Source organism: Gymnoscopelus braueri, assembly GCF_963280865.1.
Source record: "Gymnoscopelus braueri genome assembly, chromosome: 12".
Lineage (NCBI taxonomy): Eukaryota > Metazoa > Chordata > Actinopteri > Myctophiformes > Myctophidae > Gymnoscopelus > Gymnoscopelus braueri.
Genome location: NC_137614.1, coordinates 26,364,882 through 26,383,521, shown reverse-complemented (window position 1 = coordinate 26,383,521; position 18,640 = coordinate 26,364,882). Strand labels below are relative to the sequence as shown.

Here is an 18,640-nt window from a genome sequence, read left to right as displayed (position 1 = left end):
TGTCAATACGATGTATCTTCACAGAATTAAAGCTTCACATTCATAAATTCTACCGTATTGACATCACTGGAGGAAACTTTTCAGCACAACTTCAGCAGAATTTCAGATACAAAGAGAAGGATTCTAAGTGTTATGCTTGCAAAATCAAACCTAGCCTGACAAGACAAATATACAAGTATTCATTATAGGTTCCCTTTTAAAAGTTGTGAAAATTACATCATCTGTTGTTGACAGAAGACGAGACGCCTTTGCTTCTATGTAAATGTCCAGGGTTTGTAATCTGGGAAAACCCTGATGCTCTTCCTGCTGCAAGCATGTGTCATCATGCAGAGGAGGACAGACATTATGAAACCCTGAATGTGGTTCGATGATCTGGCTGACAAGTCCTCAAAACACCCACACATATGTAACTACTTTTTAAAAATATACAAATTAATACATTTAAAGGGATATTTCACTTTCAAAAACACTTTGGGTCATTTTATCGTCTACTCATGCTTTTGTGAGCCCCCCAGGCCGTTTTTAAGTTGCTTGATTCAGTATTTAGATATTGGATATTCATTTTATCAGACACGCCCCCTTCCTATACAAACCCATTATAACTTCAAACTCCATTATTAACATGTTCGATTTATCGAAAACACCCGTCCTTGGTTCTGGTCACTCACCCTGCCCTCCTAATACGCGAGGGGGCTGTGTTTTTTCGATTACTTTTTTCATTTATTTTATTTAAATGTTTTATTGTATTTAAAAAATTAATTTTCCCAAAAAAAATATAAAAATAAATGAAAAAAGTAATCGAAAAAACACACCCCCCTCGCGTATTAGGAGGGCAGGGTGAGTCACCAGAACCAAGGACGGGTGTTTTTGATTAGACGAGTAGACGATAAAATGACCCAAAGTTTTTTTGAAAGTGAAATATCCCTTTAAATACATATTTGTAGATGCCGATCTACAATTCTGCTATTTTCAAAAAAGTTAAGTAATAACATGCCCAAAATAGGGAAGCCAGTGTTACAGTGGTTAAAGTCATCGACTTTGACATGGATTGTTTTACCAGTAATGGTGTCCAGATTGACCACCATCGGTTGTACATTTCTGATGCTTCATTACGTCTCATTTCTCCAGAGCTGGCTTTTCATGATCATTAAATACACTCATTCTACTGGTTCCAAATCTGCTCTGCTGCCACCTGCATTCATTGGCTTCACACACGTGATGATGACATCACTGCCTGTTAACCATCGCCAACCAGGCCTTGCCCATATGAGATCCCTGTCCATGAATGAGTACTGCGTTAAATGAACATGCTCAAACATGTGTTTGAGAAACACACATGCTCTATGATGAAACACAACAAGTGCCTCTGTTTGAGCAGATATGAGTGTGTGGGGGGGGGGGGTGTGGAGCAAGGGCTGGAGTGTACCAGAGTTAGCCAGTTAATAGGAAGCAGGCAGGATGAGTTGTTGCATAAGGCCTGCAGTATGAAGAAAAAAGCCAGGCACTGGCACCCCAACCCCCCCCTCCTTGCCCAGCCAGAGGACAGATGGCGGCAGAATAAAACGGAGAGAAGGCGAAACGTTTATTTATTGAAAAATAAATCAGACCTGGGCCCCAGCACTGACCCGGTTCCACCAAACCCTCCCCTCCCTCTTTGATCTCTGGCAGCCTCGCTGGACGCCGTTTCCAGTCCCACCTACCTACTAGGCCCACAGCAAATGGCAAGTCTGTGCAATGTTTAAGAAACCAGGCTCTCTCTCTCTCTCTCTCTCTCTCTCTCTCTCCCTCCAGTACACAGGGGGGGTGTGTCACGTGCTGCTCGGCTCCCAAGGGGGCCATGAGAAGAAGAAAAAAAAACAGAGAGGGTAGCAAAAAGAAAGTAATGTGTTTCAAAGTCTCTGTCGACTTGGCTTGATGGAAAGCATGCTCCCTCCACAGGCATTTAGCTCTTAAAACTTTTCTGTGCCAATCCATCATGCTTAATGCAGTAAAACTGCGAGTTGATACTGTACTTTTAGCCACAGTGCAGGATTCATCAGTCATCATGGTGGCAAGGCTGGAGCAACAGTGCCTGCCCATGCCACCTGATTGGTGGGTAAAGCTGCTGCTATTAACCATGATATAAAACATCACGGTTATATAGCAGTTGAAGCTCAGCAACATCAAAAGAGAGAGAGAGAGAGAGAGAGAGAGAGAGAGAGAGAGAGCGTTTGTGTGCGTGTTTTGTTAATAAAATGAAGTTAAATCCTCGTCTTCACACCTTACTCTGCAGTCTGCAATCTCTGCTTCTCCCTCCCCCTGACTGTCTCGCTTCTCTGCTGCTGCCTATAATGTATACTTAGCCAGTACAACGGTCGCGCACCGAACACAGCAGCAGATCTACAAACCCCACAACGCATGGCATCCGTGTTGCATTCTGGTCTTGCATATCTACTATGTTCAGTGCACAACACCGATCAGGCTTTTTGTCTGCCTCGGTGTCTGTCATCTGTCTGATTTATGACTCAAATAAGTAAAGTTCACAGCGCGTTAGATCGCGATGCATTATGAACTTCAGTGAGGTTGTAGATCAAATGGCTATTCAGTGCACAACACCAGCGTACAATCAAAGGGGAATACCACTAATTTTCAACATTGAACTGTCTTTAATACACCTTAGAGCTGTTGTGTGGAAGTAAGGAAAAAGTCCCCCCCCCCTTCTATGTTGCCTAGAACTGGATAATTGATTGAGGTCATGTGACCAGTGACAGCATACATGTTGGACCCGGCCTGGCCTGAAAACGTCGGGCAGGGTTGGGTTCGGGCAGAAATTTGAGAACTCTACGTTGCATCCCTAATCAATGGGTTGATTGGAAGATGGATAAGGAAGGCCTCCAGTGCTGGAGGCCTTGGATGTTGATTCTTGTCTGTACACTGACTCCCAGACCAGCACCAGGTGGGGCTTAGAGGGGGGATTGGGGTGCTCAAGCCCCCATGCTAGCTAGAATCTACACATTCTACAGTGACAAGAACAGCTAGTTGTTAATTTCCCTCAGGAATAAGCATTGGGTGTTTGGTATTGAAAAACAAGTCTGTTTGTGGCCTGTATAAATTCTTGAGCCATAGATAACAATGCTTGAAAATTACTGAAAATATTTAGCCTAATTAATTAGCCTAAGGTCATTTTAATCAACAGAATTCAACGTGTCGCATCGCATTGTGACCTCGTAGGTTGTACAATTAAGTATAAGATGGGGCTTAGGTGTATCAGGAGAATGTTTATCTTTTATTTATTTTATTTTCAGACATAGACTATGAAGCATTGATGACGTGTACATTTCTCTGTGGCTGCTGCATTCTTGATTAGTTGGAAGCTGCAGACTGTATGACCAAAGTCTGTGTCTGGGTCTGGGCGTGTGTGGGTATTTACCCACACACGTACAAGACCATGCATGACTCTGTACTGTCCAGCCAATCATTTGATGTGTGGGGGTGTTTGCAAGGAAGGATGCAGGAGTTGCTCTGTCTCGTTGTCTGTCGCTCACTCTCTTGCTTTTTATTTCCTCTCTCTCACTCTCTTTTGCTCTCTCACTCTGCATGCACAGTTTGCCTGTACATCCATGTGCATGGAAATTGGTCAGGGAGTGAGTGAGTGAAAACACATCGAAGGCAATGACAATTGTAAGCTAATTTATGCCACAGATGCATGTCTGTGTGTTTATAGGAGGGAGGCATACAGTCTGAGGACGTTGACTAGTGGTCACTACGAGACACCGGTGGGCTGACTCCTCCAAATCTTCATGACTGATGATGAGTTAGCTTTAACTCTAACACAACTTTGAGCAGAGGTGAATCTCATCCACTTGCCAAATCAATGATGACTTACATGTCAGGGCAGGACCTTGAAGCAGCTTATTTTGTAGGAGTGGAGTGATGGTAGGATTAGAGCAAGCGTATATAATTTAACACAGTGAGAAGGTAGATCATGTCACCCACCGTCTTTTTTTAACAGAGCGCCGTCTGAGGGCCGAAGTGAAACGGAGCCTTTTAGTGCTGCACAAAAGTAGCCCAAACAAACAACACGGCTTAGGCTCAGTTTTCAGCCAAACAATATTAGCCATTGTCCTAAAACGATGCGTTAGTCATGCCGTTGTGTTTTGTGTTGATTCAGGCCAGTTTTGATTCTGTGCTCTCTTGTGTGTGGTTGTGTTTGTCTGTGTGTGAGTGTTGGATGAAAAGGACATTGGTGGACCAGCGAGGATTTGAGTTTGCTATATGCGTGTGGTGGAAAAACAGCTGTGGGTCTGTATTTTGTGTGTGTGTGTGTGTGTAAGACATTATTATAGTGAGCAATAAAGGTGTGGGAATACCACAATATTTGGGTGATAGTACAATAACATTACAATTGCCGATGTTTTGCTAAATCAATTCAAACGTTATTGCAACATACAATATGAAAAAAGCATTGTGCCATATCACACCCATTGATAACCATACCACAGTCAATCTGGGAACCCATCGCCAAATGAAAAGGAAAAACAGCGCCCTCTGCTGTTTTTGACTATCTCACTTGGCTCTGGGAGGAAGTCGACGTAGCACCCGTGCGCAAGGAAACCTTCAGCCTTTCACTTCCGGTGGTGCGACTATGTTTTCATTCCCACTAACAATATTTCTACACAGAACACTAACACCACGTCTCCCAGAGAACATGGATCGTTTTGGTTATAAGCCCACTTGTTTCTATGCTGAAAGAGCAAGTTAAAATGTGAATATCTTTCCGTGGTTTTGTCTGCTCCGAGGACGCTATTGTTAAATTAGTTTTGGTTTGTTTCGAGTGGGGAAGGATCGGCGGACACGTAAATCCCGCCCACTACATTTGATTGGGTAAAGCGCGGCCTGCTTCCTGATCTGAAGGCACGCCCACTTGTAGGCCAGTGCGTACGCGATATGACGAACCCCCCCGACAGATTCAAACGCAGAGCAGAATCTGTTCTTGAGAGATTATACCACAGTAAACCAGGTGCAGTAAAGAAGTCTTCATTAAAAGCCTTGTTCCCATGTGTGACATTCTGTTAGCTGTTCCTTCCCCTACCTCACATCTCATGCAGCCATTGGTATGACCCAGGTAGTGTTTTCTGTTGACGTGATTCGATCCGCCTTTTTAGATGTCAAGCAAGGAGATCCTTGCAACCTATTGGTCTGTAAGCAGTGGTGGAAAGTACATTTACTAAAGTGCTGTACTTAAGTACAATGTTGAGGTATTTGTACTTTACTTGAGTATTTCCAATTTCCAATACTTTTACTTCTACTCCACTACATCTCAGAGGCAAATATTGTACTTTTACTCCACTACAATTATTTGAAAACTTTAGTTACTAGTTACTTTGAAGATTTATGATATCTATAAGATTTATTATGATATCATGAAACATACATTAACCACTTTAGCCCAATTTTATACCTAGGCTATTTGAAAATAGACGATCTACAAGCTCACAACGCGTCGCGACGCGTTGTGAGCTTGTAGATCTGCTATTTTCAAATATTTTTGTACTTTTACTTTTGGTATTTTAAGTACATTTGGATGCCAATACTTTTGTACTTTTACTCAAGTAAACTTTGAATTCTGAGACTTTTACTTATAACAGAGTATTTCTATATTGCAGTATTGGTACTTTTACTTAAGTAAAGAATGTGAGTACTTTTTCCACCACTGGCTGTAAGTATCACTGTGTTACTGTGATTTCAGAGATGGTATAACTCACTGCACTGATATCATGTTATTACCGCTCAACACACACACACACACACACACACACACACACACACACACACACACACACACACACACACACACACACACACACACAGACACACTGTGTGTGAGAGATGCATGGTGTTACATAAGTGTTGGGTGTACTGGCAGGACATGCTGTTCAGAGAAGGATTGGGGTTGGAGGGGGAAATGCAGGCAGGTTGCAGGGAGACAATAGGTTTAACCCAGTACTCTTGGCACTGTAACCCAGTGTCCTTTATCAGTATTGTCTTGATGGACATGGAAAGAGAAAAGGCCACGCTGCTGCTTCGTTCTCTCCGCATGAGTTGCTGCAAAGCAGTGCTGCCAAACTTTGAAAGAACAGGCTTAGTCTGATTTTCAGGTATATTGAGTATTACGACATTTCCACAGTATTGCCATATAATTTAGAAGAAGTTAAATAAAGTAAGATAATAAATAACTGAAAAATCAGTTACCCCGGCAATGATTTTTGGTGGGACTGCATTATGATATTACATTTTGGATATCTGATTATCACCCAAACCTACTACAGACTTAAGTTGCTCTAAATCCAACACAGCGGGCCCGTTTGGATAACATTCGCATTACACATAATAATAGTTGGTTCAACATTAGTTCTTTATTGGTGTTATGCTATGTTTATAAAGGGATTTGTTGTGCCTAGTAAGATTAGCCTTACAGAAAGACGGTGGCGTAATGTTGGAATACCTTCCGTGCCAGTTCGAAGGATTATGTGTTAAAGTAATAACCCTGAGTCACCTCCGGAGTCTGTGCAGTCATCTTTTTTACAACAGCTGCCATCAGGTGAGCGGGAAACCTGACACCCTTAGTGTACAGCTGAGTGCCTGCCTGCCTGGTGTACCGATGATTCAGCCGTGTGTGTGTGTGTGTGTGTGTGTGTGTGTGTGTGTGTGTGTGTGTGTGTGTGTGTGTGTGTGTGTGTGTGTGTGTGTGTGTGTGTGTGTGTGTGTGTGTGTGTGTGTGTGTGTGTGTGTGTGTGTGCTTCTATGCGTGTATGCCTTGCCTATTGGTGTGTCTTCTTGGCGTGCGTATGGCATGCGTGGAGACAGGGTGGGTATAAGCAACTGCACGTGGCAGTTGATGTGCTAAGCTAACTGAGGACCCAGTGCATGTTCCCAGTTGTCACATTGTCTGTCTATGTGCGTGCGTGAGTGACGTATGTGGGTTAGGGTTGGGGTTAACCCTTCTACTATTCCAGCCAAATCTTAGTGCAGGAATCTCATTGGTGTTTTTTTTGTGGGGGACACAGATGCCCACAAGACACACATGCTCTCTCTCACACACATCCATCCACACTCTCAGTGTACAGTATGCCTGTTCACAGGCCATGCACGACTCTCTGTCAGCTGTCCCCATGCATCACCTCCTCCAGCACAGCATTCTCCTCCAGCCATTCCACTCCTCTGCATCGCCCAAACCTGCTCCTGTGCGAAGATGTTCAAAGTGCGTCCAGCTGGAACAGAACGCGCTGGATAATAGAAGTCAGGCCATTCTCATCCTCAAGGATCAATCACCTCCCCTCTCATCAATAGGAATGTTCAGTATTGCAAGCATCCTCGCTGCTCCTAACCCTTTAGCTATTTGAATGTCAAAACACAATTATATTAGGTGATACATATTCCAGGTAGTTCAGTGTGTGTGTGCTGTGTCTAGACAATTGTCTTCAGCTGCAGTCTGCAGGTCCTTCCAAGGGCTTTTTCAAGAGCTTTTCTTTTCGTTGTCTACCTGGTCCTGGAGAAGAACCTTTTCCTCTCCTCATCTGACGCGCTCATTTGTTTCGGCTCGGCCTGCAGATACTTTCTGCTGCTTAAGTCGTGACAGGAATGTGAGCGCCCTAACTTGTTAACCCGGCCCACCTTTGATTTGCTCATTATTTCAGCCTGATTGCCGGTGTCCACATCTCATTAAGGCTCGTGCAACTTGTGTCTGATGGGACTTCTGAATCATTCTTTCTCGTAAGAGTGAATGAGCTATGGGGAAGAAAAGTGCGTTTGTGCTTGTGCCTGCAGCTCAGAAGTGCAGGGCCTGGCGTTTGGTTGTGAAGGGCTGTTGCCTGGCTGCAGCCCCGAATCGCTAGTCACGCCCATTTAAAAAATCGAATCAATGTGGGATCTCACGATCCACATGGGAACGGCGTGGCTTCATATGGCCAGCATGTGACGTCCGTCATCTATGACATATCTATGACGTTTGGGCAAGGCTTCGGCCGGATCATGGCCCCATTGACGTCCATTTTAAATTTTAAACGAGTGGAGGTACATCTCTGGCCTACGGGCAGTGTGCACAATAAATTTTGAACTGATGTCCAGTGGTTTGAGAGATTACATCTGGACACAGACAGACAGAAAGACAGACTGAAGATTTTGATGTTTGATGTTGTGATTCATAATAATATAGGTTGCGATTCATAATAATATAATATTGAAGTGAAATTTGGAGTGTCTGACTTGGAGAGCTGAGGAGCTTTCCCAAATCAAACATTGGTAAAACATCACTTTCCCAGCATAACAAACAGCGAAGACAACAAGACCACTGTTTCTAAGTTTCACGTGAGCCTGGCTGCCAGTCGAACAGACCAATGGCATCATATGTCTGACAACATGAAAGCACACTTAACCCAATTGTGCTTATTGGAGGAGAGCAAGTCATGCCTATTACAGTAAACAAGGCCATTCTCGTACTCAATTTAGCTTTAAACTCACTCAGTCTTGTTTCTGCCTCCTCTCTGCGTCTCTCTCTAGCTCTCCCCCCCTTCTATTTAAAACCTTTAGCTGGATGTGGCTCTGGGTGCTGTGACCCTCAATCTACTGTATGTGGGAGGAAAGGAGGAGCCTGACTTGGTGGCAGAGGGGAGCGAGACCAGGGGGAAAGGAGAAAGAGGAGAAGACCCTGGCTAGAAAAAAGCTCAGAGCGGGGCTGTTTAATCTCTCGCAGGGCCGTCAGATGGCTTTGACAGAGCACATGCACCAATTAGGCCACAAGATTAGGGGGGGCTTTGTACTTCTGAAAAGCTGCTGGACAGACCCTTGTTTTTTTTGTTTTTTTCTATCCCCTTCCTGCTTTGAGTTTATGTCTTTACTACTGGGACTTGCCCTGCCTTAAACTCAATCCCACCCCTCCCTCATCCCTCTATCTCCTCCTCACCTCCCCCCAGCCTTTCAACCACTTCCTCAAAATCTTACACCCCAACTAGACGCTGATGAGAGTGGATAAATTAGTCGCTGTGTTCGCCAGCGTGTTTTTCCTCATGCATGATCTGACATCAGTGGTGAAGTAGCGTTTTTGGGATCCCGGCGGGTTCTTGGTGGCATGGACTTGGAACCACCATGCACCCATCCTCAGGCACCGACGGTACGATGAAGGGGTGGGTGATAATCACGCTGTTGCCTTTAAACTTGGGAGTTTATGAACTGTCTTTAGACAATGTTGTTGTTATGCCGGGTAAAGCTGGTTGCACTGCACAGAGAGCCTGTGTTGCCTCCGTAAGGCGGGCAGCTAAAGTTGACATGTTCTTAGTTTGTGTGTGGCCACGCCACGGTGTAGTTATGTAAGATAGTATACGATGGCATTTTGCCAGGCGGGACAGTGTCCACCTCGTGTATTATCTCTGTTTATTGTGTTTATATGAAAGCCAGACTCACTGGCATGAGCTCCTTCCCTAGTCCACGCACGCATGCATGCACGCACGCACACACACACACACACACACACACACACACACACACACACACACACACACCACCTCGTGAGCACATACTGCAGAAACAATGACAGGAAGTACATTAGTGGGACCTCCATTGTATCTCCCCATACATTCTCATTTCCTGATAGGGGTGCAGGAGATGGTAAGGGGACCGCTCGGGGTGGAACAGGGAGACCTCCCGCGTGCTCCTGGTCCTCTGAGCGAGGTGGGGGATGGAGGAGGAGGGGGGGGGGGGTGGAGGGATCTGTCTGGCCCCAGGCAGAGAAGGGGCTTAATCCTGCAGCCTTCTGCTGCCTGTCTGCACAGCCCTGGGGGCTTTGTAACTCATGTGGGCTGGCATTCCCACAGTTGCTGCTGACCTATGGTCAGATATGCCTCTTTACCTCTTATGGTCAGGTTTTGGATTATGCAAGGATGAGCTGGTCCCAGGTCGGGAAGGCGGCCGGGGGGGGGGGGGGGGGGACTCCCACTCTGTGACATCTAAGTAACTTAGTTATCATCACTGGGAGGACAGATGGTGGGGGTCACCAGAACTCAGGAATGCCATGGTCAACACTGACAGCCTCACTGGCCATTCGATGGTGGCAGAAACAATAGTCAGTGCAAGGTGTTTTTTTTGCGTGTGTAATATGTGTGTGTTGTTTTGTCCCATTCACCTTTTAATCAGTCTTTCTGACATGCTGTTTTCATGCGCGTCAGTCTGACCTCTTTGTGTGTTCCTCTGCTCCTTTGCTGGCCTGACATTCGGTTTATCCTTCTTCTTTTCTCTTAATTTCTTTCTCTCTAGGTGTGTCACCACCCAGATTGCCAGGATCTAAACAACAAAAGTCCCCTTCACCTGTGTGAGCCATGTGACTCACGCTGCCATTCCGACAACACAGACAACATGCACTTTGACCGGCACCCCCGATTTGATCTGCAACCCCAAGGTAGGCTGACAATCCTGACATATCTTTATTTGGTATTGGCCCCGTTCGAGTTCAACGCACGAGAGATGATAAACGCACACACGCATGCACAAACACTCATGGTGATGTCATACCAACTAGCTTAGTGTTAGATCATGTGGTACAAATATCGAGTCAGAAGTTTTTTCATCTTACTTTACTAAATAAGGAAGGGAACGTGAATCCGCTCATGCAACATTTTCCTTACCTAGATGTTAATCATGGGTTCATGACCTAAAGACATTAACGCCTCCGTCCAAAAGTTAAAATCATGAGTTGTGCGCTCATGGCCTTTGCATGTTAACCCATTGAGACCTGAAGCCGATTCTACATGTCTCCTAAATCTCAACAGTATTCTGAAAAACGTATGTTTCTATATCAGTGGTGCTCAATCTTCTTCATGTCATGGACCCCCAAAATGATATGTATTTGGCCGCCGACCCCCATCAAAATATCTTGTTCCATGGACCCCCAGAAGCAAAGATTTTAGTTAAAAACGGTTCGCTTTAAAAATATATATATTCAAAGATTTGCACACATTTTCACGATTTTTCAAAAATAGCAGATCTACAAGCTCGTAGCGCGGCACTCGGTGCCGCGCTATGAGCTTGTATATCTGCTATTTTTGAATAGCCCAAAGTGTAAAAGAATGCTTTTTAGCTCAAATCTAAAAATGACACAGTTCCAGGTATTAATGGGTTAAGTCTTATGAATGATGAATCAGACTGTTTGGTCATGATGACACTTGCATCACTGTTTATTGAAGCTTGACGTTTAAAACTTGCCATTCAAGCTTGACGTTAAAGGTTGACTAAAGCGGTGTGTCAGCTGCGCTGACAGCTAGCAACATCTGACGTGTTTTTCTTTGCCCCTCAGGCTCCATCCTGGCTCGGAACGTGTCCACACGCTCCTGTCCCCCGCGTACCAGCCCCCCCTCTGACCTGGAGGAAGAAGACGAGGGGGGCAATGACCGCGGGTCAGTAGTCCGCCGTTGGGACATCCAGCTTGTTACATAATTCTCGTGTTCCATTCATGTAACACTGTACTGTCTGAAAGACGTTTTGTCTTTTCGCACTGGGAGACTATTTTCAGTGTGTGTGTGTGTGTGTTGACCAAACAGGGATTATTGTGGTTATTGGGGGGAAAAGAAAATAGTCCCATGAAGTTAACAATTATGTAACAATCATGTTTTCCACACTGGCTGCTATTGGAGCATTGCTCTATGAAAGGGAAGATGAATGTTGATTTTAACGTGTGTGCAACTGTTTTTCAGGGAGCGTAAAACAGGGGGAATGAAATTGGTGAAGAAGAAGCCACGGAGACGGCACACTGATGTGAGTGATCAGACAGAAATACACGCACACACACACACACACACACACACATATACTTCATCATACGGCAGTGTGTAAATAGCCGATCTACAAGCTCACTGCGCATCGCAAAGGAGAATAAATGAAGCATTAAGGATCCAAATGTTTTGTTTTGTTCCAGTACTGGAACAAAATTAGGTTTGCTCCTTGGTCAAAGTTGTGCAACACAGAGATCCAGTGATATAATAGTCTACCCCCAGAGTCAGACTACTCTCTCTCTGTCATGCTTTCTATAAGTTCAATTTCATTTAATTTCAATTCAATTCAGTTCAAGTCAAAGGGTCTTTATTGGCATGACATGGGAATCATACATTTACAATTAAAATGTAGGCCTTCTAGAGTAAAGACATGTGTAAACAGAGCTGTGTAGCATTACAACTTTGCAATAAAATGCTATGGGAAATAAATTGTGCTTTTGCTGTTATAACAATAAAATGGAAGATGTGTATATACATAAAGTATGAGTAAAGTTAACTTAATTTAACTTTGAAGCAATTTTGTTGGTGCAGATAGTACAGGAGTATACGATTGACAGTTCACAGATTTTACTACTCTGTCTGCTCTCTCTCTCTCTTTCCATCTATCTCTCTGTCTCTTTCCCTTCCTCTTTTTGTCACTCGTTTGCCCGCTTGCTGGTTAGCTCGCTCAACTCGGAATGGTAATCACTCACAAATTGTGTAACCTACTTCTGCCCTGTAACATGTCACCGTGATCACGTGTTGTGACCCACAGTTAAATAAGGGGGGTGGGTCACAAATCATTTCACCTGATGATGTCCATGTGTGGCAGAAGTGTTGTACAGTACCACCTGTACCACTTACTGTGTTTTAAGTTTTAAAAAAACAACCTTTAGGAGCAATGCTGTTGTGCAGACTTTTATTCTTTTTAAACGGTGAGAAAGAGCCCCCTTGTGGCTCTGTTGAGAGAATACACTCATCAGGCTCTGGCCAGCTCCCTAGAGAAGACCCTGCTCTTGTCTGTATTGACGTTGTGTTATCTGTTGCCCTCTGCAGGATCCTAGTAAGGAGTGCTTCAGCCTCAAGTTTGATCTGAACGTCGACATCGACACAGAAATCGTCCCTGCCATGAAAAAGAAAACCCTGAGGTGGGGGTCTGTCTGAGTGCCATGAACAACTAACAAAAACAGTACTACTGATTCTGGTCTTGTGTTCTCTCACGTGATCGTGTCTGATTCTTCTTAACTTTTTCATTGTGACGAAGAATGATCTAGATTAAATTTAAACTGACCATGCCACATTCGTATGTGTGTAGTAGGTGTATTGTGTGAGTGTTGTCAATAATGTATGGTGATTACTGCCTTTTGTCAATGTGTTACTAGAGAGGTTCTGGGTCCAGTGTTTGAGAGGAAGGGCATTGAGCTGTCCCGGGTTGACCTGTTCTTGGATCAGTCCAACACGCCGCTGTCTCTCAACTTCGAGGCCTATCGCTTTGGTGGACACTATCTTAAAGTCAAAGGTAAGGCTTGTTTGTTCAGGGGGGCGGGTTGGAACGAGTGATGCCACATCTTGCTTTGTGAGTCGGAACAGTTTTATCCAACTCTGCTCTGCTTCTTTTGGAACGCAGTGAGGTTGCAAAGCAGTTCATCAAGTGGTGCCGCTTTTGATCCTAGCAGTGAGTGCATGCGAGACATAACAAAGATAAGGGATCCAATAAAGTCTTGAGGCAACACAACAACAAGCTATTAGGCTTTTATTCTGGAGAATTTCTGCTCAGATGGCCCAAGAACAAACAATATCTGGGCAGGACAGCTGGCAATGGCCCTAGTTTCCTCTCACACCCATGTTTCAGACTAGAAGGAAAAAGAAGTGGATTGTGTCTTCACATCCTGCCAGAATTAGGGTGCAGAAACATGCAATGGAATATTTACATCAGCTTTTTCAGTCTGGACTGTCCATAGCCCAACAAGACACAGAATGAGTGGACGGAAATTGTATCCTCTTATAGTGAGCATTAGTGAGGACCAATTATATGAAGATAAGATTGAAAATGTAACCCAAATCTACTTCCTGAATTATACTGGAACCTTTTCCAGTAACCAGAGCTTTGTTAGACGCTTAAAAGTTCTCAACTGGTAAAACGCGCACACAACGGCACATGTCACGCACACAACGGCACATGTCACGCACGCAACGGCACATGTCACTTATCCTTTATTCTGGCATTGAATTTGCAGATTAAACTGGGAAACGGTGCCCATCAGTCTTGGACCCTTGCATAGGAACCGCGGTTGTAGCAGCCTTTGGATCAAAAGGCCCATATTTAAGCCCGTCATAAAAACCGATCCCATACCATGACTGATTAGCTCTTGCTGTTCTTTTGAAATCCCCACCCCTCCCGACTCACACCTCTCAGTCGCAGTCTGGAGTTACATACAGACTGTCAGACAGGGGTCAACTCAACGCATACAATCCAGTCCACAGCTGTTGACTCAGCCAGTCACATGGTTGTGGAGGAGGGGGAAGGGCTGTCATCAGAATGGATTTGTATTGATTGATACCATATTCTGTTCTATGCTATTGTACACGACTACCCCATACAATTGTGTTGTTTAGATTTTAGATCTTTATTGGATGAAACATTTATGTCAGAGCTTTATCAAATAAGATTTTGTTTACATTTTTATAATAAACATTTCATATTTTTGTTACTTCTGCTATAAATTTCAATTGGTCCAAGTCTGTCCTGCACTTACTAGTTTCATCTGCTAATGCTAACCCTTTGAGTTGAATATAGTGAACTCAATGGTCATACTGTCATACTATGTAACCTTTCAAAAGTAATTGTTTAATATAAAATTTTACTTGCAATTTTTTTTATTTAATTAAAAACATTGCACTTAAGCATTCATCAGACACTCTTAAAGGGGTTATGACATCAAATTATTTATTGTACATACTGTATATGCAGTATCTGCCCCAAGATGTTTCTTTTAGGAAGCTGTCATTCTATTTCACATGTTTCACACTGGACAAAAAGGACATATTTTTTTTTGCATTATTATTGAATATTTATGTCCTGTCCCCCATTTATTCTGTTTAAACTCCTATCTGTCAAAATATCAACTATGGAAAGATCACTCCACCCACCAGGGAGAAAGCATTCTCTCCCCGCTTGCCATCCCCCCTCGCATCGCACAAAAAACGGTTAAATAGCTATTTTCAGTGTTCCGCACCGGCATGCAATCAAGTATAAATCTAGCTTTAAGTTCCTCAGATGGCTCAACCCCTCTCTTTGTTGTTCAGCACGACCAGGTGATGAGCTTAAGGTGGAGCAGGGCGTGAAGGACCTGCGATCCCTCAGCCTGCCCAACATGAAGAACTCGGGAGGCCAGAGCCCCTACATCCTCACCCCCAGCCCAGAGAAGGTGGAGCATGGATCTCTGGGACGACGCGAAAGCATAGACCTGTTGGTGAGTTGCACCTCGCCAAGCAGGATACTCATGTTGACATTGTTTACAATGATGATATCAAATATTATAAGACACTCTCAACTCAGACCTGTGGGAACCTACGTCTGATTGATCAAGCTCAATCATGCAGCCCCCTCAACAGTGTTGCCAGATTTTGTGAGAGAAATAAGCAACCAGGTCTAGGAAAAACAAGCCCAAAAGAAGTGACAATAGGCCAGATGAGCACTTTAAACCTATGTACTGTATACGTCGGCTGTTTGAAAATAGCCGATCTACAAGCTCGCGACGTGTCGCGATGCGTTGTGAACTTGTAGATCTGCTATTTTCTTAAAATCTTGAAATAAAATGTGGAATATTTTTGAAACATTTTAACAACACAAATCTGGTACGGGGCTCCCTGGCACAAAACATTTTCAGATGGGGGTTAGGGACACATACATATTCATTTGGGGGTCCATATGAAATATTTGAGAACCACTGGTTTAAATAATAATAAAAGAAATCGGAAGCAAGCCCAAATAAGCCACTACACTTTAGAAACGAGCCCAAAAAGCCGCAAGCCGCAACTACCAATATTTACAAAAAACTTAACAGAAAAGGAAGCCCAAAGTCGTTTATAATAAGCAGCCTTAGCAAAACTGCCCCTCAACCACATACTGTGTGCAAAAACACACAATAACACACACACCCTATGACCGTCTCTCCCTCTGTTAGGTCACACCCTCTTCTTTCCATAATCCCCCACCCCCCCCAACTCATCCCATGATGCCAATGGCTTATATTACATCTCATGGTAATAATGACCTCACCGAGTGCCATTACATCTGTCGGCCTGCCCATCAGGGCAGTGAAACTGTACGGTGCATGCTGGTTTCCTTTCATGCTCAGCACCGTCGGTGTGTGTGAGTGCACACATGCACGCACGCCAACCCACCCTGTGCTGTGTGGGTCGGGCCTTGGCACACAGAGGGTGAGCTCACTCAGTACTCTGCCATCCCAGGCATCCTGTGACCTATAGGAAGTGGTTGCTTTGGCACTGAGATAAAGTGCTGAGAGAGCCTGGCTGTACGACTACGGTCTACTTGGCTGCTGTGTAGTAGAGAGCTCAGAACTAGGACAGAGAGTCACCGGGTTCACTTTGTCCCGATCTATGTGAATACATGTTGTGCGGCCGTGTTGCAGTTGATAGAAATAATGGACCATTTGTCTTTTATCCATAGTCCATCCATAGACTGATACCTGTTGAGCCACGAGAGGACTTTTTATTTTACACTCTTTTCTCTGTGTGATATATGCAGTGGTGTAAAGTAACTAAGTACATTTACTCAAGTACTGCACTTAAGTACAATTTTGAGGTACTTTTACTTTACTGGAGTATTTCCAATTGTCTATACTTTTACTTCTACTCCACTACATCTCAGAGGCAAATATTGTACTTTTACTCCACTACAATTATTGGAAAACGTTAGTTACTAGTTACTCTTCAGATTTAAATTATTACATTATAAAATATACATTAACCACTTAAACACTATTTCATACATAGGCATACATTTGAAAATAGCCGATCTACAAGCTCACAACGCGTCGCATTGCGACGCGTTGTGAGCTTGTAGATCTGCTATTTTCAAACATTTTAGTACTTTTACTTTTGGTACTTTAAGTACATTTTGATACCAATACTTTTGTACTTTTACTCAAGTACATTTTTAATTCCGGACTATTACTTGTAATGGAGTACTTCTATATTGCAGTATTGATACTTTTACTTAAGTAAAAAATGTGAGTACTTTTTCCACCACTGGATATGAGCAACATACATACATTCTATTGACCATACAGTATATAGTACAGACAGTCAAATAATGTTACCCATTCACAGCCAGACATTAGTAGTGACTCAAGTCAAGTCTATATAATTGACCTGTGTGGGCTTGCCCTGTCTCTTTTGCATAGTGAAAACAAGGGAATGGGTGTAATCCTCCCTTGAGGCGAGTCTAGACCCACTTACAGTAGTGTGTGTGTGTGTGTGTGTGTGTGTGTGTGTGTGTGTGTGTGTGTGTGTGTGTGTGTGTGTGTGTGTGTGTGTGTGTGTGTGTGTGTGTGTGTGTGTGCACGTCATGCATGCATGTGCATACTGTCAACGTAGCTCTGATGTCACTGTTGCCTTGGGCTTGGAAACAGGTAGAGGTTCAGAGATGAGGTTGGTGGTACGGCCTTTTCCAGCCATCTGTGGTCGAGTAAAAAAACACACTACCTTAAGACAAACACTGGGCTTTGCTGAAGAAAGAGAGCCTTTAGTCATAGCGTACCTCCTACTGCTCTGATTTTATTAGTCACAATAAAATCACTTGCCAAAACGTTTGTTCCAGAGGACATTTTTTGAGTAAAAAGACAAGTAGTTTAACCTTTGTTTGTTTGTTTGTTTGTTTGTTTGTTTGTTTATTTGGATCCCCATTAGCTACTACCTTAGCAGCAGCTATTCTTCCTGGGGTCCACACAGAAATAAATTGCATTACATAAACATTTTACATCACAGTATCAAAAAATAATGTACAATTAAAATACAACCAAAATGGAAAATATTAATCAATCTTGATTATATGGTGTCGTAGCCTTAATTATAAATGTAACATCTTAATGATACCTCAAAAACCAAATTCAAACACATTCAGGTTACAAATACAGTTACACTATGTAAAAACAGTGTGTTGTTAGCCGTTATCCAAAAGCAGATTCCATAAGATATTTCTTTAATTTATTTTCAGATTTACTTGTTGCCTGTGTGAGTTGTGATGGAAGACTTTGCAGCTCTTTCATTGCTCTATACAACTTCTGGTGTGTATGTACGATATTGTACATCATGGTTGTTATTTTTAAACTGATAGCCGATTGTACTTCAAACAACCAACCCCATTGTTTTAGTGTCATCATTCCCTGAAAGCAGCAGCTCTCTATGTTGTCCTCAGGGGGGCAGTAATGTGCCATGCACAACCCTGATGAAGGTCACTGTATGTTGGAGATCAGGCAGACAAAACAAAACTGTGGACTTTTGTGACTTGCCATTTTTTGGGGGGTTCTCAGCAGAGGACATTTGACAGTCAAGACCAACTTTTAGGACAGGAATGATTTTTCCTTGTACAATACAATCAAGCGTACAAAGTATCAGAGACAGGTTTTTGTTTTATTTTGTTTTCCTTAAACGACACAAACACGGGCAAGACAAAACATACCCTCCCACCTTCCTGCCCACCCCCCCCCCCCAGCTCCTAGGGGGAAGGAAAGTAATACTCTTCCTAGAAAAGTACTAAATAATTAATTAATAATATCGAAAGCAGGTGATTCCTTTTGTTTTCCATAAGGAAAAGGAATAGACCAAATTTCAGAGGA

At 43.4% G+C, this 18,640-nt stretch overlaps 1 protein-coding gene across 14 annotated transcripts in view; it reads left to right on the top strand.

Moving 5' to 3' along the window:
- The window catches only part of plekhg5b (pleckstrin homology domain containing, family G (with RhoGef domain) member 5b), a gene marked incomplete at its 3' end in the record, with an annotated part of 69,890 nt that overhangs the window by 30,891 nt on the left and 20,359 nt on the right, over positions 1 to 18,640 (top strand). For 10 of the 14 annotated variants that reach the window (XM_080445609.1, XM_080445608.1, XM_080445606.1 and 7 more), the window contains 6 exons: positions 10,288 to 10,429; positions 11,324 to 11,423; positions 11,721 to 11,781; positions 12,834 to 12,925; positions 13,160 to 13,296; positions 15,084 to 15,250. In XM_080445609.1, coding sequence (XP_080301735.1) covers positions 10,288 to 10,429; positions 11,324 to 11,423; positions 11,721 to 11,781; positions 12,834 to 12,925; positions 13,160 to 13,296; positions 15,084 to 15,250 — 699 coding nt within the window. Of the gene's footprint in view, positions 1 to 9,128; positions 9,162 to 9,974; positions 10,097 to 10,287; positions 10,430 to 11,323; positions 11,424 to 11,720; positions 11,782 to 12,833; positions 12,926 to 13,159; positions 13,297 to 15,083; positions 15,251 to 15,964; positions 16,044 to 18,640 lie in introns of those variants that run through there. The other 4 variants (XM_080445611.1, XM_080445598.1, XM_080445610.1 and 1 more) reach the window with 4 other exon arrangements.